The 23,989-nt window shown below is 43.5% G+C and overlaps 1 protein-coding gene across 1 annotated transcript; it reads left to right on the forward strand.

Moving 5' to 3' along the window:
• Positions 1-1,607: 1,607 nt before the first annotated feature.
• Positions 1,608-2,677, forward strand: MAP1LC3B2 (microtubule associated protein 1 light chain 3 beta 2). The gene is given in 2 exon segments (XM_033223512.1): positions 1,608-1,713; positions 2,331-2,677. Coding segments are annotated over 2 exon segments (381 nt in total). The 3' UTR covers positions 2,606-2,677.
• The last annotated feature ends 21,312 nt before the right edge of the window (positions 2,678-23,989 follow it).

Here is a 23,989-nt window from a genome sequence, read left to right on the forward strand (position 1 = left end):
GGCACAATCATATCTCACTGCAGCCTCCAATTCCCGGGCTCAAGTGATCCTCCCCACTCAGCCTCCCAAGTAGCTAGGACTACAGGCACGCACTGTCACCCCTGGCTAATTTTAAAAAAGAAATTTAGAGATGGGATCTTGCTATGTTGCCCAGGATGGTCTTGAACTCTTGGCCTCAAATAAATCATTTCCCCTCAGCTTCCTGAGTATGTGTAATTGTGACTCATGTCAATGTGCCAGCAACCCCCAAATTCATACAGTGAAGTCCTAAACCCCAGTATCTCAGACTGTAACTGTATTTGGAGACAGGGTGTTTAAAGTGGTGAGGAAGGTAAAATGAAGTCACTGGGGTGGGCCTTAATCCAGTATGACTGGTGTCCTTAAAATAAAAGGAAATCTGGGCACAGACGGTATAGAGGGCAGATGATGTGAAGATGCAGGAAGATGAGAGCCATCTACAAGCCAAGCAGGGAGACCTCCGAAGGAACCAACCCTGCTGGCATCTTGATCTTGCACTTCCAGCCTCCAGCAGGGGGAGAAAATAAATTCCTGTTGTTCAAGCCCTTCCATCTCTGGATCTCTGGTACCTGACAGGCACCCCGAGCAGACTAGAAGAGTTGGTTAGGATCAGAAATGAAATGAAAATGAAGCAGCCACCACGGCTTGCCTGGTACCCTCTTGCCTCATTCCAGCTCCTGGCTGTTCAAGCCTCACTTTCCAGTTTGGAAATGGGAGAAAATTTTGGACCAGAAAACCTGGAGCCCGACAGGCCTGGATTTAAAGCCCAGCTTTGCTGTGTGAGCACAGGCAAGCGTCTTTACCTCTCTGAGCTCCTCATCTCTAAAAATGAAGGATGATCAAAGTTGCTTCTCTGGGTGCATAAGAATTACATGACACACTGGGAGTCGGGCCCACAACTCTTGGCGGGCACACAGTAGGTGCTCAACTTGTCAGCTCCATTCCAGTTTCTGCCCACTTCCACCAAACTATGCAGCTTCTTACTATGGGATGAGTTGTTTGCCCCCAAAGTTTATATATTGAAGCCCCAAACCCCAGTACCTGAGAGTGTAAGTGTGTCTGGAGACAGAGCTTTTAAAGAGATGGTTAAGTTAAAACAAGGCTGTTAGGGTGGACCCTAATCCAATGTGACTGGTGTCCTTATAGGAGGAGGAAGTTTGAACACAAAGGAGCGACACCAGGAGCATCTATCTGCAGAGGAACGATCGTGTGAGGAGATCGTAAGAAGACGGCCGTCCGCAAGCCCAAGAGAGACCCTCAGAAATGCACCTTGATTTTCTTCATATTTAGCTGAAAGAAAGTGCTTCCTAACCATTTTGAAAATTTGGCATAAAAGCCGCTAAGAGTTTTGAAGATTTTTGCCCTGGGAACAAGAAGTGACAGAAGTGGGGCAAAGAGCTACCTCCTTTCTCTTTCTCATTCTGACATTTGAGCCCTACCCTATTTTTTCCTTTTAAAATCTTACAGATGTGCTACTTTACTAAATTTAAAAAAATTGCTCCCAGGTTTTGGCCCCCCAAAAAGATGTTTTTTGAAGGGCAGTCACTGTTGCCAGTTGGATCCGTGGCCACTGCCCAGATCCCCACACCATGCTGTTGGAGAAGACCTTAAAGCATTGCCGCACCTTCAAACAAAGAGTAGATGTCTGACTTATCCAATAGTAGCATCCAAACCAAATCCCGGTGATAATAATGATGTAGGAATTTTCTTCTCGGTCAACTTGCAAGCCATGGACCGCTGGATGGTGATGCCCTATCCAGGCCTGAGCCTCGCTCAGTCACACTGATGTGCCCCCACTTGCCTGCATTACAGCTTACAGCAGTTCCCAAGCTCTTGTACCACACCCAAGAAGAATGAGGATACACTGGACATTGAAGGATGAGGAGGGCAGAGAAGAATTTTATTAAGTGATGAAAATGCCTTTCAGCAGAGAGGGGACATGGGGTTGGTCCCTCTACCAAAGGGCAGGAAAGTTCCCCCCACGTGGCTGGGTTCAGGACCTTTTGTGGACTTAAAATAGGGAGTGCACGCTGATTGTTTTGTGAGTATGCAAAAGAGTTAAAAGTGAAGACACCACTCAAAGGTGGGCATGACAGTGTAGAAAACCAACTAGGAAAGGGTAGGTATATGTAAAATAAGTGAAGGGTAGGGATCAGTCAGAGGCAAGTGCTCCAAATGAGAAGACAACTTCTCAACCCGGTCTGGGGATTTAACTTGCAGCTTGGCTTTCAGGCTTTAAACTGTCTTCTGCTTGGAGGTGGGGCTTTACTGGGGACCTGCCCCTATCTGCCTCCTGTTGCTATAGATAGAATGATACCAGAGTGAGGAGCAGCTTCCTGTCCTGGATAAAACGAAGTTTCTTGTACCCGATCGAGTCAATGTGAGTGAACTCATCAAGATAATTAGAAGGCAGTTGTGGCTCAATGCTAATCAAGCCTTCTTCCTGTTGGTGAATGGACCCAGCATGGTGAGTATTTCCACACCAACCTCAGAGGTGTATGAGGATGAGAAGGATGAAGATGGATTCCTGTACATGGTCTATGCCTCCCAGGAGACGTTTGGAAGGAAATTGTCAGTATACTACTAGAAAAATGCATCTATTCTAGCATTTTTAAAACCGTTACCAAGGGAAAAAAGGGATGTCACTAACTGACATAGATCAGTTCATCTAATCACAGATCATCAAACAGTAATGCTCCCATCTAGGAGAAGTTAGATTTGTATTTCAAGTGGAAAAACTGAGTTCCCAGTGAGTATGTTCACTTTTGGCAACTATATTATTATTATTATTGTTATTATTGAGATGGGGTCTCACTCTATTGCCCAGGCAGGAGTGCATAGGCGTAATCTTGGCTCACAGAAACCTCTGCCTACTGGGTTCAAGCTATTCTTTTGCGTCAGCCTCCTGAGTAGCTTGGATTACAGGCATGTGTTACCACGCCCAACTAATTTTTATATTTTTAGTAGAGACAGGGTTTCACCATGTTGGCCAGCCTAGTCTTGAACTCCTGGCCTCAGGTGATCTGCCCATCTTGGCTTCCCAAAGTGTTGGGAATACAGGTGTGAGCCATGGCTCCCGGTCTGGAAACTATATTATTATCATTATTATTGTTGAGGAGGAGTCTCACTCTGTTGTTCTGTTGACTGGGCTGGAGTGCAGTGGCACAATATTGGCTCACTACAATCTGTGTTTCAAGTGATTCTCCTGCCTCAGCCTCCCAAGTAGCTGCGATTACAGGTGCCCACCATAACACCCAGCTAATTTTTGTATTTTTAATGGAGATGGGGTTTCACCATATTGACCAGGCTGGTCCCGAATTTCTGACCTCAAGGGGTGTCAGGCACTGCCTTGGCCTCCTAAAGTGCTAGGATTACAGGCGTAAGCCACCATGGCCAGCTGAAATTTTATTATTTAACATAGGCTAGCTTGTTTTCGAACTTTAAACATTCAAAAATAAAATACTTTGCATTATAAGTTGCCAGTAAAATTGACTTTCAAGTTAAAAGGTTCATGCAAACATAATTGCCATTACTTTCAATGGCAAAAACTGCAATTACGTTTGCACCAACCTGATATTTCAGTGCTATTTCTCCCTAATAGGAACTTGCAATTCGAGCAGTAATTTAAAGGCTTTCAGAGAGACATGGAGTCTTCTCAAGTTCACAGAACCTGTTGCCTTTTTATAAAGGTTTTCTACTCAGCTAGAGATACTTTCTAAGAGGATTCATAAGCCTAAGTCGTGAAGCATAACCGTCCCCCAACACCCCCAATCAAAGGCACTTGCCATAATTGTTGGCACAAACGCAGGGTAAATGGGGTTGTGTAGGAATACTACCCTGGCTGTAAACTGGTACTCAAGGTTTCTGATTCCTAAGAGAACTATGCCAAAAGTTCACACTCTTGCAGTGGTAGATGCTTATTTGGTTTGTTCTCTAGATAGCTACACACATAGAAACACCATTCAGGCCAGGCACGGTGGCTCATACCTGTAATCCCAGCATTTTGGGAGGCCTAGGTGGGTGGATCACTTGAGGTCAGGAGTTTGAGACCAGCCTGGCCAACATGACGAAACCCTGTCTTTACTAAAAATACCAAAAAAAAAAAGAAAGAAAGAAAGAAAGAAAAATTAGCCAGGTGTGATGGTGGGCGCCTGTAAGCCCAGCTACCTGCAAGGCTGAGGCAGGAGAATTGCTTGAGCCCAGGAGGCAGAGGTTGCTGTGAGCTGAGATAGTGCCACTGAACTCCAGCCTGGGCGACACAGAGAGACTCCTGTCTAAAAAAACCAAAACAAACAAATGAAAAAATGCCATTCAATAGGAAACTTGAATAATTTATAATTTTGGTTTAGCTTCTTAAAAGACCCCAGAGAAAGAGTGGCATTTCTTGTTTCAGGTGTTGTCGGATCTAAGAGTTCAAAGTCGTGCCTGCATTGGTACAGAAACAAGCAGTATACCGGTGTCATTCTTGAGGACAGTGATAAGAACTACAGAATAGTATAACTAAAAGCATTAAAATTGAGATACACTCCCTTCTACCTTTTGGCTTAAAGCTATAGATGATCCATGCTTTTTTATTTTAATGTTAAATGTATAACCAGATATTATTGAAAGGTTTCCATATATATATATACCAGACTAGACCAGATCAGACCAGATCAGATCAGATCAAACCAGACCAGACCAGATTAGACCAGATCAAACCAGACGAGACCAGACTAGACCAGATCAAACCAGACCAGACGCGACTAGACCAGATCAAACCAGACCAGACTAGACCAGACCAGACCCGACTAGACCAGACCAGACCAGACTAGACCAGATCAAACCAGACCAGACCAGAACAGACTAGACCAGATCAGACCAGACCAGATCAAACCAGACCAGACCAGACTAGACCAGATCAAACCAGACCAGACTAGACCAGACCAGACCAGACCCGACTAGAACAGACCAGACCAGACTAGAATAGACCAGACTAGACCAGATCAAACCAGACCAGACCAGACCAGACTAGACCAGACTAGACCAGACCAGACCAGACTAGCTAGACCAGATGAGAACAGACCAGACCAAACCAGACCAGACCAGACTAGACCAGATCCAACCAGACAAGACCAGTACAGACTACACCAGATCAAACCACACCAAACCACACCAGACCACATCAGACTACACTAGAATAGACAAGACCAGACCAGACTAGACCAGACCAGATTAAACCAGACCAGACCAGATCAAACCAGCTCAAACCAGACCAGATCAAACCAGACCAGACCAGATCAAAACAGACCAGACAAGATCTGACCAGATCAGACCAGACAAGACCAGATCAAACCAGACCAGACCATATCAAACCAGACCAAACCAGATTAGACCAGATCTAACCAGACGAAACCAGACCAGACCAGATCAAACCAGATCAAACCAGACCAGATCAAACCAGACCAGACCGGATCAAACCAGATCAAACCAGACCAGACCGGGACAGACCAGATCAAACTAGATCAGACGAGATCAAACCAGACCAGACCGGACCAAATGGGAACAAACAAGATCAGACCAGATCAAACCAGATCAGATCAGACCAGACTGGATGAAACCGGACCAGACCGGATCAAACCAGACCAGACCAGACCAAACCAGAACAGACCGGACCAAACCAGACCAGATCGCACCAAACCAGATCAAACTGGACCAGACCAGATCAAACCAGACCAGACCAAACCAGACTGGATCAAACCAGACCAGACCGGATCAAACCAGACCAGACCGGATCAAACCAGAGCAAACCAGACCAGACCAGACCGGATTAAAGCAGACCAGTCCGGATCATACCAGACCAGACCGGATCAAACCAGATCAAACCAGACCAGACCGGATCAAACCAGACCAGACCGGACCAGACCAGATCAAACCAGAGCAAACCAGACCAGACCGGATCAAAGCAGACCAGTCCGGATCATACCAGACCAGACCGGATCAAACCAGATCAAACCAGACCAGACCGGATCAAACCAGACCAGACCGGACCAGACCGGATCAAACCAGAGCAGACCGGATCAAACCAGACCAGACCGGACCAAACCGGATCAAACCAGATCAGACCGGATCAAATCAGATCAGAACAGACCAGAACAGATCAAACCAGACCAGACCAGACCAGACCAGATCAAACCAGATGAGACGAGACCAGACCAGATCAAACCAGACCAGACCAGACCAGACCAGATCATACCAGACCAGACCAGATCAAACCAGATGAGACCAGAACAGACCAGATCATACCAGACCAGACCAGATCGAAACAGACCAGACCAGATCAAACCAGATCAAACCAGACCAGACCAGATCAAACCAGATCAAACCAGACCAGACCAGACCAGACCAGATCAAACCAGATGAAACCAGAGGAGACCAGATCAAACCAGATCAAACCAGACCAGACCAGACCACACCAGATCTAACTAGACCAGACCAGATCAAACCAGATCAAACCAGACCAGACCAGATCAAACCAGACCAGACCAAACCAGATCAAACCAGACCAGACCAGATCAAACCAGACCAGACCAAACCAGATCAAACCAGACCAGACCAGATCAAACCAGACTAGACCAGATCAAACCAGATCAAACCAGACCAGACCAGATCAAACCAGACCAGACCTGTTCAAACCAGATCAAACTAGACCAGACCAGATCAAACCAGATCAAACCAGACCTGACCAGATCAAACCAGACCAGAGCAGATCAAACCAGATCAAACCAGACTAGACCAGATCAAACCAGATGAAACCAGCCCAGACCAGATCAAACCAGATAAAACCAGACCAGACCAGATCAAACCAGACCAGACCAGATCAAACCAGATCAAACCGACCTCCCAGGCTGGAGTGCAGTGGCGTAACCTCAGCTCACTGCAACCTCCACCTCCCGGGTTCAAGCAATTCTCCTGTCTCAGCCTCCTGAGTAGCTGGGACTGCAGGTGCCCGCCACCACGCCCAGCTAAATTTTTGTATTTTTAGTAGAGACAGGGTTTCACCATGTTGGCCAGGATGATCTCGATCTCCTGACCTCGTGATCCGCCTGCCTTAGTCTCCCAAAGTGCGGGAATTACAGGCTAAGCCACCGTGCCCGGCCCCACATTTTTAACAGTAGTTCAGATATCACCGTTAGGTCAGATAGCCATCAGAATTCTCCCACTCTAAAGGCATGTCAGCTATAGAGGAGAAACATAGCAAAAGGAGACATACACTCTTTATGGATACTCATGTCAAGAGTTCAACATCTTCAAGTTCAGTGAGTAAAGACCAGTGCTACTCACTACCGGCATGGGGTTCACTATTTCCCATTTTCTTGGGAGTAGCACAGGAAGACCACGGCTGCACCACTTTAGATTGTATGTGTAGCAGGTCACAACTTACCCTTGTGTGTTTAGATGTGTGTGGAATACGTGTATATATGTTAGTGAAAGCTGTTTACTGTAATGGAGGCGAAAACCACATTCCTTGCATCTGGGTCCTCTGCTGAGCATTAGAGGAACTCCTGTCACCTGCTCTCCCTGCTGCATACATAAGTCCGCTTGGCTAAGTTTTCATATGTGTGTGTGTGTGTATTATGTATGTGTGTGTGTGTATATATACATTATATATACACACATTATATATGTACACTATATATATACACATTATATATATATACATATATATATATATATATATATATATATATATATATATTTAGAGTCTCAATCTGTTACCCAGGCAGGAGTACAGCTGCTGCATACATCAGTCCACTTGGCTAACTTTTAATGTGTGTGTGTATTATGTATGTGTGTATGTATATATATACACATTATATATACACATTATATATAGACACATTATACATATACACATTTTATATATATACACATTATATATATTATATATATATGTATTTAAATGGAGTCTCACTCTGTTACCCAGGCAAGAGTGCAGCTGCTGCATATGTCAGTCCACTTGGCTAACTTATAATGTGTGTGTGTGCACATTATGTATGTGTGTGTGTATATGCACATTATATATACACATTTTATTATACACATTATATATATATACATTTTATATGTGTGTGTGTGCATATATATATATACATATATATATATAGAAGGTGTCTCACTCTGTTACCCAGGCAGAAGTGCAGTGGTGTGATCTCGGCTCACTGCAACCTCCGCCTCCCAGGTTCAAGCGATTCTCATGCCTCAGCCTCCCGAGTGGCTAGGATTACAGGTGCATGCCACCACACCCAGCTAATTTTTGTATTTTTAGTAGAGATGAGATTTCTCCATGTTGGCCAGGCTGCTCTTAAACTCCTGACCTCAGGCGATCTGCCTGCCTGGGCCTCCCAAAGTGCTGGGATTATAGGCGTGAGCCACTGCACCTGGCCCAAATGTATATTTTTACATTATGTAAATGTTGTTGTTGTATAATGCTTTTTTAATTTAAATTTTTATTTTTATTTTAAGTGCCAGGGTACATGTATGGGATGTGCAAGTTTGTTACATAGGTAAACGTGTGCCATGGTGGTTTGCCGCACCTATCAACCCATCACCTCGGTATTAAGTGCTGCATGCATTAGCTATTTTTCCTGATGCTCTCCCTCCCATTATGTAAATTCTTAACTGGCCTGTCTCGCTTGTATACATCATTATAGCTGACATTATTGTAACTACTGTGTGATAAGTAAGATTCCTATAAGAAATACTGCTTTAAAAGAAAATAACGTTCTGAGGTGAAATATAGTGACCTATATCCCGCATTCATGGGTGGTCACTTTATTTGTAGGACCTTTAAAACAAGTATTATACATTTTTAACGAACTAAGTTGAATAAGGCATAATTAGAAACTGTTTTATATATATATTATATATATATGCGTGTATGTAGTTTTTGCAGGCTCTGGAGTAAGTTTACTCACTTTCAAACTTCACATCTGTCCCTTTTCTGGCTCTGTGATCTTAAGAAATTTACTTATTCCTCCTTACCCCCAGCTTTCCACATCTGTAAAATGGGGATAATATATGTAACTCTCGGCCGGGCGCGGTGGCTCAAGCCTGTAATCCCAGCACTTTGGGAGGCCGAGACAGGTGGATCACGAGGTCAGGAGATCGAGACCATCCTGGCTAACACGGTGAAACCCCGTCTCTACTAAAAAATACAAAAAACTAGCCGGGCGAGGTGGCGGACGCCTGTAGTCCCAGCTACTCCAGAGGCTGAGGCAGGAGAATGGCGTAAACCCAGGAGGCGGAGCTTGCAGTGAGCTGAGATCCGGCCACTGCACTCCAGCCTGGGCGACAGAGCGAGACTCCCTCTCAAAAAAAAAAAAAAAAAAAAAAAAAAAATATATATATATATGTAACTCTGTGAAAAGGCTCGTTGTGATACTTGAATGAAGTAATGTGTGTGCATATAGAAAAAACAAACTGTTTCTCCTCTTCTGTACTCTCTCACTACTCCCGGTCACTAAAATGTGTGAGATTTTCCCATAGCAAGCACTTCTCTAACCCCATCTGGATGTCCTATAATTCACTTCACTTCTAACACTAACTGGGGTTAGTGCAGACCTCACAGGTTAAGGGCTTAGTTCTCCACTTTACTTATTTATTTTCATTTATTTCTATTTTATTTTATTTTTTGGGATGGAGTCTCACTCTGTCGCCCAGGCTGAGAGCAGTGCCATGATCATAGCTCACTGCAGACTCGAACTCTTGGTCTCAAGTGATCCTCCCGCCCTGAGCTCCCAATGTGCTGGGATTGCAGGCGTGAGCCACTGCACCTGGCCCCTAGTCCCATACCTTAGATGCCAATTGCAAATTCCAGGAGGTTGTCATCTGTACTTTTGACCAACTGGCTATAAATCAGGGTTCCCTCTTCCTCGGGTTCAATAATTTTCAAGGATGACTCACAGAACTTGGGATAACATTTACTTATGTTTACTGATTTATTTCATAATAAAGGATATGAAAAAGGGTACGAAAGATCAGCTGGATAAAAAGATACACAGGGTGAGGTCTGGAAAGATCACAAGCGGAGGAGCTTCTGTTCCCAGGGAGCTGGGGTATACCATCCTCTCAGCACACAGATGTGTTTACCAACCAGGGAGCTCTATGCACCCCCCAGTACAGGGACTTTTATGGAGGCTTCATCACGTAGGCATGATGGATTATTAACTCAATCTCCAGCCCCTTTACTCTCCCAAAGGATGGGAGGTGGGGCTGAAAGTTTCAAACTTCTAGTCACGGCTTGGTCTTTCCGCTGACCAGCCCCCATTCAAGAGGGTCACCTCATTAGAATAAAAGATGCTCCCATCACCCAGGAAATTCCAAGGGATTTAGGAGCTCTGCGTCAGGAACTGGGGTCAAAGACCAAACACTAGGAAAAAAGATGTGCTTATCACCCAGGAAATTCCAAGGGATTAGGAGCTCTATGTCAGGAACTGGGGTCAAAGACCAAATACTAGAATAAAAGATATGCATATCACCCAGAAATTCCCAAGAAATTAGGAACTCTGTGTCAAGAACTGGGGTCAAAGACCAAATACTAGAACAAATGATGCACCTAGCACCCCCTACCACTCAGGACATTACAAGGGTTTTAGACACTCCGCCAGGAATTAGGGGCAGAGACTATATAGATATAGATATATAATTATTATGCCAAACTACATAAAGAGATCAACATGGTGTGCAGTTACGGTTCCTGCCCTTCAAGTGATGGCTGAAATACCATTTCTCTTATTTCTCTGCTCACCCCAATCCCAGTTCTATTCCACACCAATATTCTGCTTATGTAGTTATTCTTTTTAACACCTGTTTTTCTTCTTCTTTATTTATTTGAGACAGGGTCTCTCTCTGTTGCCCAGGCTAGAGTGCAGTGGCATGACACTGGCTCACCATAGTCTCAACCTCCTGGGCTCAAGTGATCCTCCCGCCTCAGCCTCCAAAATAGCAGAGACTACAGGTGCATACCACCTTACTTGGCTAATTTTTAAAATTTCATGTAGAGACGGGTTCTCACTTTGTTTCCAGGCTTGTCTCAAATTCCTAGGCTCAAGTGATCCATTTTCCTCGGCCTCCCAAAGTGCTAGGATTATAGGCATGAGCCACTGCGCCCAGTCTGCTTTTCCATTAGACAAAAGACCCTATGGTGAAAAGGAAGGATCAGGTCTGTTTATGTCTTGCTGTATTCCAAATGCCCAGGAAAGGTATATCCTTTTCAAGACTGAAAACTGAAGCTCAGATAGGTGAAATTTGTTCATAGGTGAAAGAGACCAGAATTCAAAACTAATGTATCCAGTCCTCCTCGTCACCTCATTTCAAACCTAGGTATAATTTGTAACTTTTGGGATCAGAACCCAACACCTTCCTGTAGTTTAGATATGTTGGTATCTGGAAAGCTAAAGACATTTTTTACTTTGGCTTAGCCAGGGAGCTAGAGATCATGCAGGGAACACATTAAACAAACAGAAGTTTACTAGAAAAAGGACAAGAATTTCCTACGGAACAGAGTGGCCCTGGCTGGTTCTGCAACTCTCAGTCAGGTTCCAGCTAAAAGGTGTAAGGGTGAGTGAACCTAAGTTTGGGAAGGGCTGTGCTGTTCTTGGAGCCAAGATCCTCAGGAAAGCTAAGTTGGCCGGCTATCACCTCATGTCCTGATGGTAATTTATGATGACTCTGCAGAGATTATGATCCTTGATAAACACAGAGAGGACCAGGTGTCAGCCTATGTTGAAACAGCCTGCTGTAACCCTGTTTGGTGGCAGAGGTAAAAAATTCAAAGCCTACAGAAATATCTAAAGAGAAAGGCAGATAAACAGATACACAAAAATCCTAGCAGCAGAAAATCCATCTCAAAGGAAAAATCTCAGCTGGGTATGGTGGCGCATGCCTGTTGTCCCAGCTACTAGGGAGATCTGAGTCAGGAGGATCACTCGAGCCCCAGAGTTTAATGCTGCAATGAACCATGATTGTGCCACTGTACTCCAGCCTGAGTGACACAGCGAGACCCTATCTCTAAAAATGAAAAAGAAATAAAGGAAGAGAGAGAGAAGAGAGGAGAAAGGAGAGAGAGAGAGAGAGAGAGAGAAACTACTGACATGAATATTCTTCCAGAATTTTGTTCTCTCTCTTCCCCATCACCTTGCCCCCTCTCTCCCATACATCCAAATTTTAATGATTGTATAGTAGTTCATCAAAAAGAAGGTAGGTCATTACCAATGTAATTATTTTAATCCTCTCTGTTGGATTTTACATTGTTTCTAGTATTTCCCTATTACCAGACAAAAACAATGATGATCATTCTTGCATATAACTTTTTCCTTAACTTGTGAAATTATCTCCTTGGGATAATGTACTAGAGGAAAAATGGCTGGATTGCCCAATTGTCCTCTAAGAAAGATTTGTCCCAGCCGGGCGGGGTGGCTCACAGCTGTAATCTCGGCACTTTGGGAGGCCGAGGTGGGTGGATCACCTGAGGTCAGGAGTTCAAGACCAGCCTGGCCAATGTAGCAAAACCCCGTCTATGCTTAAAAATAAAAAAATTAGGCCAGGTGCAGTGGGTCATGCCTGTAATCCCAGCACTTTGGAAGGCCAAGGTGGGCAGATCACGAGGTCAGGAGTTCGAGACCAGTCTGACCAACATAATGAAACCCCGTCTCTACTAAAAATACAAAAATTAGCTGGGTGTGGTGACCAGCGCCTGTAATCCCAGCTACTCAGGAGGCTGAGGCAGGAGAATCGCTTGAACCCAGGAGGCGGAGGTTGCGGTGAGCCAAGATCAGGCCACTGCACTCCAGCCTGGGTGACAGAGAGAGACTGTGTCTCTAAATAAATAAATAAACAAATAACAAAAATTAGCTGGGTGTGGTGGTAGATGCCTGTAATCCCAGCAACTCCGGAGGCTGAGGCAGGAGAATCGCTTGAACCCAGGAAGCAGAGGTTGCAGTGAGCCAAGATCGTGCCATTGCACTCCAGCCTGAGCAACAAGAGTGAAACTCTGTCTTAAAAAAAAAAAAGAAAAAAGAAAAGAAAAGAAAAAAAAAAGAAAAAAAGAAAAGACAAAAAAAGAAAGATTTGTCCCAATTTTGCATATCCACCATTCATCTTTGAAGGTGTTTATTTCTTTAGATATTTAACATCACTGGGTAGTAAAACATATCTTAGCCTTTGCCATTCTAAGAGGTAACACATTAAGCCTCTTTATTGTTTCTTATTTGGAACACAAGCTTCTGGCTTATGAGTTGCCTAAAGGCATTATAGGTGGCCAAGTAGCATATAAATGCTCTATTCATCTTAGATGGTCCCTTATTGTATTTTAAATTCAGGAGAGCCAGATTTCGTGTATGTTTTGCTTTCTGTTATCTCAAGAAAGTCGTTCCACTTTTGGGGTCTTAATTTACTCATCTCTAAAATGAGAGATTTAGACTAGATTATCACAAGAGTCCTGTTAATCTGTAGGTAGTAGATTTGTCCTCTCCTGAAGTTCATATCTGGCAATTGCCTGGAACTTGGCTGGGACTGACCTGGGAAGAAGTCTATGTACTTGGCAGATGGGCAGGGAATATTAGTCAGCACTTTATTGAAGTTGGTTAGACACAAAAGAAGATGCATGCATGAGATCAGTAGGATGGCAGGAAGCAGGTAAATTTCAGGAGCAATCACCATTTTAAAAGTTGATAGGTACCATTTTTCTCTGCCCATCGGTTTCCTGTGCTCAGATCAGACCTCAGCGTGCAGCTGGAAACTTGTCTACCAGTTGCTTCTATCCTCACACCTCACAACTTCACCATCAGAGAGGCAGTGAGAGTCACGTCCTCTGGTTCCTTGTTGAAAAAGATTCTAGAGCATAGTTTTAATAGTTAGCCAAGCTTGGTTGACGTGCCCAATTCTAGAGAGCTAAAAAATGATGGTACTGTGAATGGTTCAGCTTGCGACAGGCAATGTGTTTATTGATCAGCTATTGTTACCACCACGCTTTGTAAGAACCACCGTAAAACTCAATGCCATGTGTTTATGCCATCAGTATACGAGAATGTCTGTTTCCTCACACACTTGAGAACCCGGGTGTTATCATTCTTTTTCCACTGCTAATAGCAGTGGAAAAAATTTCCCTGTTACTCTAATGAAAATGTATTAATATTTGTCATGCTAATGTTCAATGTGGCTATAGGTATTTCTACGTCAATGAATGTATATTTATGTAGTGAAGAAGCCTCAGTGACATAAAATGATAATCATTTATTCTCATAGATCTAACATTCAGATGAAGCTCAGGTTTGGAGGTTCAGGTGCATTCTCCCTGGAGGTTTGTGCATTGGCTGAGATGGCTCTCCTCATTTTTTTCATCCTCCTTGGAACAGTGGACTAACCAGGGCAAGCTCTTCTCATGGTATAGTGCTTTTGAGATCCATTCATGTTATTATATGCATCGTAGTGCCCTCCTTTTCAAAGTTTTTTTTTGTTTGTTTTTTTGAGACAGTTTCATTCTATTGCCCAAGTTAGAGTGCAGTGGTGCGATCTCAGCTCACTGCAACCTCTGCCTCCTAGGTTCAAGTGATTCTTGTGCCTCAGCTTCTAGAGTAGCTGGGATTATAGGCACGTGCCACCACGCCTGGCTAATTTTTCATTAGTAGAGACGGGGTTTCACCATGTTGGCCAGGCTGGTCTCAAACTCCTGACCTCAAGTGATCTCCCTGCCTCGGCCTTCCAAAGTGCTGAGATTACAGGCGTGAGCCACTGTACCTGGCCAGTTCCTTCCTTTTTATTGTTGAGTAGTATTCCTTTATATCATTATGACATATTTTGTTTATCCACTGACCAGTTAGTTGATGACATTTGGGTTGTTTCCAGTTTGGGGCTATGATGAATCAAACCACTATGAATATTTAAGTATAAACCTTGGTGTAAATGTGTTTTTATTTCTCTTGGATTAAAGTGAGAAATGGGATTGTTGGGTTGTATAGTAAGTGTATGCTTAACCTAATAAGACACTGCCTGTTTCCTAAAGTGAACATATAATTTGTATTGCCTCCAGCAACAGATGAGAGTACCAGTTGCTCTACATCCTCTTCATTCTAACAGTGTATGCTGTGCATTGTAGTTTTTATTTGCATTGTCATAATGACAATTGACGTTGAATATGTTTTCATGAACTATTTACCATCCACTTATCTTCTTTTTTTAAAAAAATTATTTTTTGAGACAGAGTCTTCTCTATCACCCAGGCTGGACTTCAGCCAGGGTTTTGCCATGCTGCCCAGCTGGTTTCAAACTCTTGGACTCAAGCAATTCACCCACCTCAGCCTCCCAAAGTGCTGGGGCTACAGGCATGAGCCACTGTACCCGGCCATATATCTTCTTTAGTAAAGTTTTTTACTCACTTTAGATCAGGTTATTTATCTTCTTATTATTGAGTTGTAACTTTTTAAACCTCTTCTTAGTGCGGCTTGTTTCTTACATAACTGTTTTGTAAGTATTTCTTACAGTCTGTGCCTTGAGTTTTGATTTTCTTAACAGTGTCTTATATTTTATATGGAGAATGTTTAATTTTGTTGAAATCCAATTTATTACTTTTTCTTTTATGATTCATGTTTTCTGTGACCTATGCAAAGACATCTTTGCATACCTGAGGACACAGTGATTTTCTTCTATATTTTCTCCTGAAATTTTGTTTTCTTCCTGAATTTAGTTTTCACTTTTACATTTAGGTCTACAATTCATCTCAAGATAATTGTGTGCATTATATGAGGAATGGGCTGATATTTGTCTTTTTTGCATATGATTGTCAAACTGATCCAGTGATATTTATTAAAAGGATTATTCTTGGCCAGGCGTGGTGGCTCACGCCTGTAATCCCAGCACTTTGGGAGACCGAGACGCGTGGATCACAAGGTCAGGAGATCGAGAGCATCCTGGCTAACATAGTGAAACCCCGTCTCTACTAAAAATACAAAAAAAAAAAAAAAATTAGCTGGGCGTGGTGGCGGGCGCCTGTAGTCCCAGCTACTCGGGAGGCTGAGGCAGGAGAATGGCGGGAACCCAGGAGGCGGAGCTTGCAGTGAGCCGAGATTGCGTCACTGCACTCCAGCCTGGGCGACAGAGGGAAACTCTGTCTCAAAAAAAAAAAAAGGATTATTCTTGCCTTATTGAATTTTCTAGGTACTTTTTCCAAAAAGCAATTGAATATTTATGACATAGTTCGATTTCTACTCTCTGTTCTGTTCCATTGATCTATTTGCCCATTCTTATGATAATACCACATTGTCTTGATTACCATATCCTTATAGTAAGTCTTAAAATTGGTGAGTATATGTCATCCACCCTTGTTCTTTCATTAAGCTGATTTGCCTAGTCCAAGTCCTTTACATTTCAATACAAATTTTAGAAGTGGCGTATCAATTTCTACAAAAAGATGACTGCTAGAATGCTTTCAGGATTGTGTTGAATCTATAGATGAGTTTGAAGAGAAATGGCATCTTAACAATATTGAGTTTACCAATGCATGAACTATTTCTGCTTCATGTAACTTGAAGCACATTAATTGACATGTAGGGTGGCTATGCTTTCTTGATGAAAAGAGATTCCTTTTGTTATTATAAAACATCCTATTTTATCACTGGTAACATTACTGGTTATAAAATTACTTTATTTAATATTAATATTGCTAATCAAGCTTTACTTAGGCTGTATTTATGTTTTATTTCCCTGTGCTACTGCCTGGAACTTCTCCCTAGGCAGTAAAGCGGGAAAATCATGGACCTTCCCTTCTTTTTGTTCATTCTCCCAGGGATCAAATTCGTGCCCTTCCTATTGTCCAACGTCCAGAAAACATAATTCAATACATTTTTTAGTGTTCTCCTTTTTTTAAGGTGGAGGGGAATAATAAGACCGCTTTTACTTATCTTGGTTAGAAGTGGAAATTGCAGAAGCATGTGAAGGCAAATCCTGAATTCACATCATTTCACTTCCACATAAGATGTCTAAACATGGGACATTTTATTAAAAATCCACAAAACCATTCTCATACTTCACAATACCCAGACCATATTCATTTCTTCTATGAATGACTAAAAAAATTAAAAGTGTTTAGATAGTTGGTTTGTTCACTTGAGGATCTAGACAAGGTCCACACTATGCATTTAATTGTTTGTCCCTGAAGTTTTTTTATCCTAGAGTAGTGCTTTTTTCAGACATACAGTTTTTAGGATGAAAACGTCTTCAAGTCAAAGTGGGACTTTTATATACGGATTAAGGGAAAAATAGGTCAAGATGCTGTAAAGATCTTTAACTATATATTCACAACCTTATAAAAACTGACAGAACTCTGAGGAGTTAGTGATCACTGACAATTGTCTAGTTAGATATTTTAACATACCCTTTTCAGAATTTGCAACCACAGAAATACAGAAAATAAACAAAAATATGTAAATATTGAATATGAAAATTAAAATGGGTATCTAGAAAGCTGAACATGGAACAAATAGAAAGTAGATATTATTTTCAAGTAGATACGGAGCAGTAAAGAAAAGTCATCTGTTTCCTAGATACACAGAAAGCTACAATAAAAGTCTAAGAATCTATACCATATATCATATTTTCCTTAAACATAAGTTAGTGCTATCATATATCAATAACAACAGAAGAACCACAGATTTATATATGAGACAATAGAAAAAATAATAACATATTATAAAGAAAATTATGAAATACTTGGGACTGAATAATGATGAAATTATTACCCATTAAATTTCACGGGACAAAGTGCAAGTAGCACTTGGGTACATTTTCTATCTTTAAAACTTGCACTGAAATGTAACATACATAGAGCAAGGTGCTTAAATCTTAAGTATACAGGTTGGTGAATTTCCTGGATATGCATATATCCATGTAACTGACACCCAAATCAAGTTGTAGAATATTACCAGTACCTAGAGGGTTCCTACATGCCATTAAAGATTGGGAAAATTGGAGTTCTCTCTCTCACTATTACTGTTCAGCACCAGTAAAGAAGGAAAGAAAAATAAATCAGTAAGTCTAAAATAAAACAATATGTTTGACCAGGTGTGGCAGCTCATGCGTATAATCCCAGCACTTTGGAAGGCTGTGATGGGAGGATCACTTGAGATCAGGAATTCAAGACCGGCCTGGGCAATATAGTGAGGCCCCATTTTTATGATAAGAATTTTTTAAATCTGAAAGAGAAATTTGAAGAAAAATAATTTTTAAAACCCCAATATGTTCATCTTCATAGAAAACCCAAGAGAATCAAGAGACAAACTTTTAGAACTAGTAGGGAATTTGGCAAGGCTTCTAGATACACAGTCAACCATGTACTTTTATATGTTAAATATACTGTATCACATACAAAATTACGTTTTCTATAAATAGATACGTATATTTATCTGTCTATATATACTTCAAGAATTTGCAGGTATCTGTGAATCAATATGTAGCCTTTTGGATGTAGGGCCCATCGTAGAGAAATGGGAGTAAGAAGTAAAATATAAAAGGGGGACATTAACCATAAAAAATAAAAAATGATAAACGAATTTCATGAACTACTGATAATAGTGTGTGGCAACTTGAGGAATACGATGAACTCCACTTCACACAGCTGAAGTCCCAAAACACCGAGATAAAACGGAGCCTTAAAAAATCAGAAACATCCCTTGATGATTCATATTCAAATTCATAAAGCATCCCTTATAACCATGACTTCGGATGACATTCAACCTTGCTGGACCCCATTTGCTCTGCTGGTAAAATGAGAATCATAACGTCTCTAAGGTACACGATGGAGATATAATTACCCAGGAGCTACTGAAACATGGAAGCAAGCTGCCCTAGGAAAAAAGTGGGCCTCTCCTTCCCTGCTTTTCTGTAATCATGAAAGCTGAGCCTGCAGTGAACATGAGAGAGGAATAAAACGCCCTCCTTAGGAGACTGATGCAGAAGATGGCTTAGGATTTTGAAATCTGAAGCTATAACTCATTACAGAAATGCAAAACCTTGCTTATTCGAAGATGATCCTTTAGGCCTGATTGGATGGATCTGGTGAGCCCTTGTATGTGGAAAGACAATGCGTGTCCTGAGCTTGAGGACAGTGTGTGCCACCTAGCCAACTGGAACTAGGTTTCCTACAATTCCCGTCCCCGTAGGGTCCTGGGCTAGGGGTAGCCAGAAGGGAGATTTATGGGAAGTTTGGGAAGGAGAAGGGAGGTGGCAGCGACCATGCTGTGAAGGTCAGTGCAGGGGAGCAGGTGCTGTCACAGCTCGTGCATATTTGTCGCAGGCCTCCCGACTTCCCTTGGGGGTGTGCAGCAGGCTAGCCTGCAGCTCCTCTGCCTCCTACCACTTCTCCTTCCTCAGCTTCTCAAAGTCCTGGGCCAGGTGATCATGCAGCCCTGCAGAGGAGAGAGTCAGGTCCCTCTGCAGGTCACCCCTGCTGTGGGGGTGGGAGGCAGTGAAAGGCAAGCATGGGTCTTTTTTTTTTTTTTTTTTGAGACAGAGTCTTGCTCTGTCGCCCAGGCTGGAGTGCAGTGGCACGATCTCGGCTCACAACAAGCTCTGCCTCCTGGGTTCACGCCATTCTCCTGCCTCAGCCTCCCGAGTAGCTGGGACTACAGGCACCCACCACCACGCCCGGCTAATTTTTTGTATTTTTAGTAGAGATGTGGTTTCACGGTGTTAGCCAGGATGGTCTCGATCTCCTGACCTTGTGATGCACCCGCCTTGGCCTCCCAAAGTGCTGGGATTACAGGCGTGAGCCACCGCACCCGGCCAAGCATGGGTCGTACATTGTCTGTGAATCCGAATTTGTTCTCACAGACTCCAGTTTGCTCGTTTGCCCCATTTCACATCTTAAGCACCGCGGGTCCTGCTGACCTACGGCAACATACAATTCCCCTGCTTCCAGAGGCAGAGGTAACGGCCTTCCACAGATGCCTCCACCAGCTCCTACATTACACGGGGCCTAATTCCTGTTAAATGTGCCTTAACATCACACTCAGCGCTTCTGCTTCCCTGATCAAACTCTACCCGATGCAGGCTGCCCACCATGGAAAGTATATTAAAGTCTGCTCAGGCCAGCATCACAAAATACCACAAACTGTGTGTCTTAAACAACTGAGATTTATTTCCTCACAGTTCTGGAGGAAGAAAGTCCAAGACCAAGGTGTTGATAGGGTCACTTCTGAGGGTCTCTCGTGGGCTTGCGGACGGCCATCTTCTCACGATCTCCTCACACGATCTTTCCTCTGCAGATAGATGCCCCTGGTGTCTCTCCTTTGTGTCCAAACTTCCTCCTCCTATAAGGATACCAGTCACATTGGATTAGGGTCCACCCTAACAGCCTTGTTTTAACTTAACCATCTCTTTAAAAGCTCTGTCTCCAGACACACTTACACTCTCAGGTACTGGGGTTTGGGGCTTCAATATATAAACTTTGGGGGCAAACAACTCATCCCATAGTAAGAAGCTGCATAGTTTGGTGGAAGTGGGCAGAAACTGGAATGGAGCTGACAAGTTGAGCACCTACTGTGTGCCCGCCAAGAGTTGTGGGCCCGACTCCCAGTGTGTCATGTAATTCTTATGCACCCAGAGAAGCAACTTTGATCATCCTTCATTTTTAGAGATGAGGAGCTCAGAGAGGTAAAGACACTTTCCTGTGCTCACACAGCAAAGCTGGGCTTTAAATCCAGGCCTGTCGGGCTCCAGGTTTTCTAGTCCAAGGTTTTCTCCTGTTTCCAAGCTGGAGACTGATGCTTGAACAGCCAGGAGCTGGAATGAGGCAAGAGGGTACCAGGCAAGCCGTGGTGGCTGCTTCATTTTCATTTCATTTCTGATCCTAACCAACTCTTCTAGTCTGCTTGGGGTGCCTGTCAGGTACCAGAGATCCAGAGATGGAAGGGCTTGAACAGCAGGAATTTATTTTCTCCCCCTGCTGGAGGCTGGAAGTGCAAGATCAAGATGCCAGCAGGGTTGGTTCCTTCGGAGGTCTCCCTGCTTGGCTTGTAGATGGCTCTCATCTTCCTGCATCTTCACATCATCTGCCCTCTGTACCGTCTGTGCCCAGATTTCTTCTTCTTGTAAGGACACCAGTCATACTGGATTAAGGCCCACCCCAGTGACTTCATTTTACCTTCCTCACCACTTTAAACACCCTTTCTCCAAATACAGTTACAGTCTGAGATACTGGGGTTTAGGACTTCAGTACATGAATTTGGGGTTTTCTGGCCCAGTGACTTGAGTCTGTAATTACACATACTCAGGAAGGTGAGGTGGGAGGATTGTTTGAGGCCAAGAGTTCAAGACCATCCTGGGCAACATAGCAAGATCTCATCTCTAAATTTCTTTCTTTAAGTTAGCCAGGGGTGACAGTGCGTGCCTGTAGTCCTAGCTACTTGGGAGGCTGAGTGGGGAGGATCACTTGAGCCCAGGAGTTGGAAGCTGCAGTGAGATATGATTGTGTCACTGCACTCCAGCCTGGGCAAAACAGTGAGACTTTGTCTCAAAAAAAATTATTGAGGAGGGACATAACACCAACCTTGCTGAAAGCACGTAGCGGTGGAAATGGAGTAGAATGTGTACAGTAACAGCCTCATCTGCTCATCTTCCACCAGTCTTGGCCCCCTGTGTAGCTCACAACAGGCAGACTTCCAAGCTTGGAACCTTTCTGTTTTTTCCACAGTCACTTTAGGTCGTTTATTATTACAAAATTAATGATTCTTGTTGTACAACAAGGTATAAATTAGATCAAAGTCTGCCACTTGGAAAGTTTCTCTCAAATCTTCACCTCCACCCTGAGACTGGTCACTGTGAGAATTTGGTGGATGTGTCTCCAGACCGTCTTCTGTGCATAAAACAATACATCCACCATCCCATGGGGTAGTGTGGAAATTCAGAGCTCGGACGTGGGAGTCAGATCTCCTGGTTGGCCCTGAACGGACTCTGCTACTCACGGTCCCATCTTGGGCAAGATGATTTACTCATCGCTTTCACCGTGCCTCTGTTTCCTATCTTACCTTGCAGAATCATCTGGAAAATTAATGAGTGGCGAGATGGATCGTGCTTACAGCAAGTAAATACCAAACAAATACGGGCAACTGTGGAGATGCACGGCTTGGATTAACCTTCAAGAAGGAGCTAGCCGCACAGCTGCGTGGAGTGCAGGCAGCTGATGGTCTCCACCTGCGGCACCTCGGGGATTCCCCCAGGCAGTGAGTGAGCACGGTGGGCATACTAGGGCCCAGCCACTTCTGCCCAATGCAGATCGTCTCTCAAGGGCATTTTTGGCTCTAAAACTCCCTGCTGCACTGGCCGGGGCCTCATCAGGAATGCGTTGCTGGGGTCTGAGGCTCTCTCTCCTGCTTCTGCTGCTTCTCCTATTCTCACTCATGGTCAGATCTGTGCCTTCTGCCCAATACCGTCCTTCCTTTTGTTTATTTATTTTTTAATTTATGTTTTTAGAGACAGGGTCTCATTCTGTTCTCTAGGCTGGAGTGCTGTGGTGCAGTCATAGCTCATTGCAGCTTAAACTTGTGGGCCAAAGGGATCCTCTTGCCTCAGTCTCTCAAGCAGCTGGTAGTATAGGAAAGCGCCAGCACACCCAGCTAATATTTATTTATTTATTTTATTATTATTACGGTTTTGAGACAGAGTCTCCCTCTGTTGTCCAGGTTGGAGTGCAGTGGCTCCATCTCGGCTCATTGCAACTTCCGCCTCTGGGTTCAAGTGATTCTCCTGCCTCAGCATCCCAGGTAGCTGGGATTACGGGTGTGCGCCTCCATACCCAGCTAATTTTATTTTATTTTGTTTTTTTAGTAGAGTGGAGTTTCTCCATGTTGGCCAGGCTGGTCTCAAACTCCTGACCTAAGGTGATCCACCCACCTCCGTCTCCCAAAGTGCTGGAATTACAAGCGTGAGCCACTGTGCCCAGCCTATTTGTTCACTTTTTGTAGAGAAGGGGTCTCACTGGGATGCTGAGTCTAGTCTCTAACTCCTGGGCTCAAGTGATCCTCCCACCTTGGGCTCAGAATGTGCTGAGATTACAACTGTGAGCTACCGCGCTCTACTCCTGTCTTTATCTTTTACAGGTTAATGGTTTGACTAAAGCCATTAACCCCCAATAACTCCCTCCTGCACTCCCAACTCTGTCTCAGTCTGCCTCTCAGGGGAACCAAACTGACCCCAAATACCAGCTAGCTAGAATAATAATAAAATAAAATAAAATAAAACAAAATAATTAGTGTGACAAATTGTCATGTTTCTTTACATGTGGATTGGCAACTTTCTTTCACCTTTAACCTTTTTTAATCTGTGAGATTACTATGCATAGATCAAACCAGTAAATTTGAAAACATAGATGAAAATAATAATTTTCGGCCGGGCGCGGTGGCTCAAGCCTGTAATCCCAGCACTTTGGGAGGCCGAGACGGGCGGATCACGAGGTCAGGAGATCGAGACCATCCTGGCTAACATGGTGAAACCCCGTCTCTACTAAAAATACAAAAAACTAGCCGGGCGAGGTGGCGGGCGCCTGTAGTCCCAGCTACTCGGGAGGCTGAGGCAGGAGAATGGCGTGAACCCGGGAGGCGGAGCTTGCAGTGAGCCGAGATTGCGCCACTGCACTCCAGTCTGGGCGACAGAGCGAGACTCTGCCTCAAAAAAAAAAAAAAGAAAATAATAATTTTCTAGAAAAATATAACTGACCAAAGTGGATTTGTTTATTTGTTTTACATAGAACTCCTCCCCACCTTAACAATTTGTCAAGGATATTTTTCGTGTCAGATCTTAAATGTGTACTTCCTTCTCTTACTTATTTTGTATTTATTTATTTTTTTCTCAGACAGAATCTCACGCTGTCACCCAACCTGGAATGCAGTGGTGTGATCAGGGCTCATTGCAGCCTCTACCTCCCGGACTCAACTGATCCTCC

Source organism: Trachypithecus francoisi, unplaced genomic scaffold (assembly GCF_009764315.1).
Source record: "Trachypithecus francoisi isolate TF-2019V2 unplaced genomic scaffold, Tfra_2.0 Lachesis_group11, whole genome shotgun sequence".
NCBI lineage: Eukaryota > Metazoa > Chordata > Mammalia > Primates > Cercopithecidae > Trachypithecus > Trachypithecus francoisi.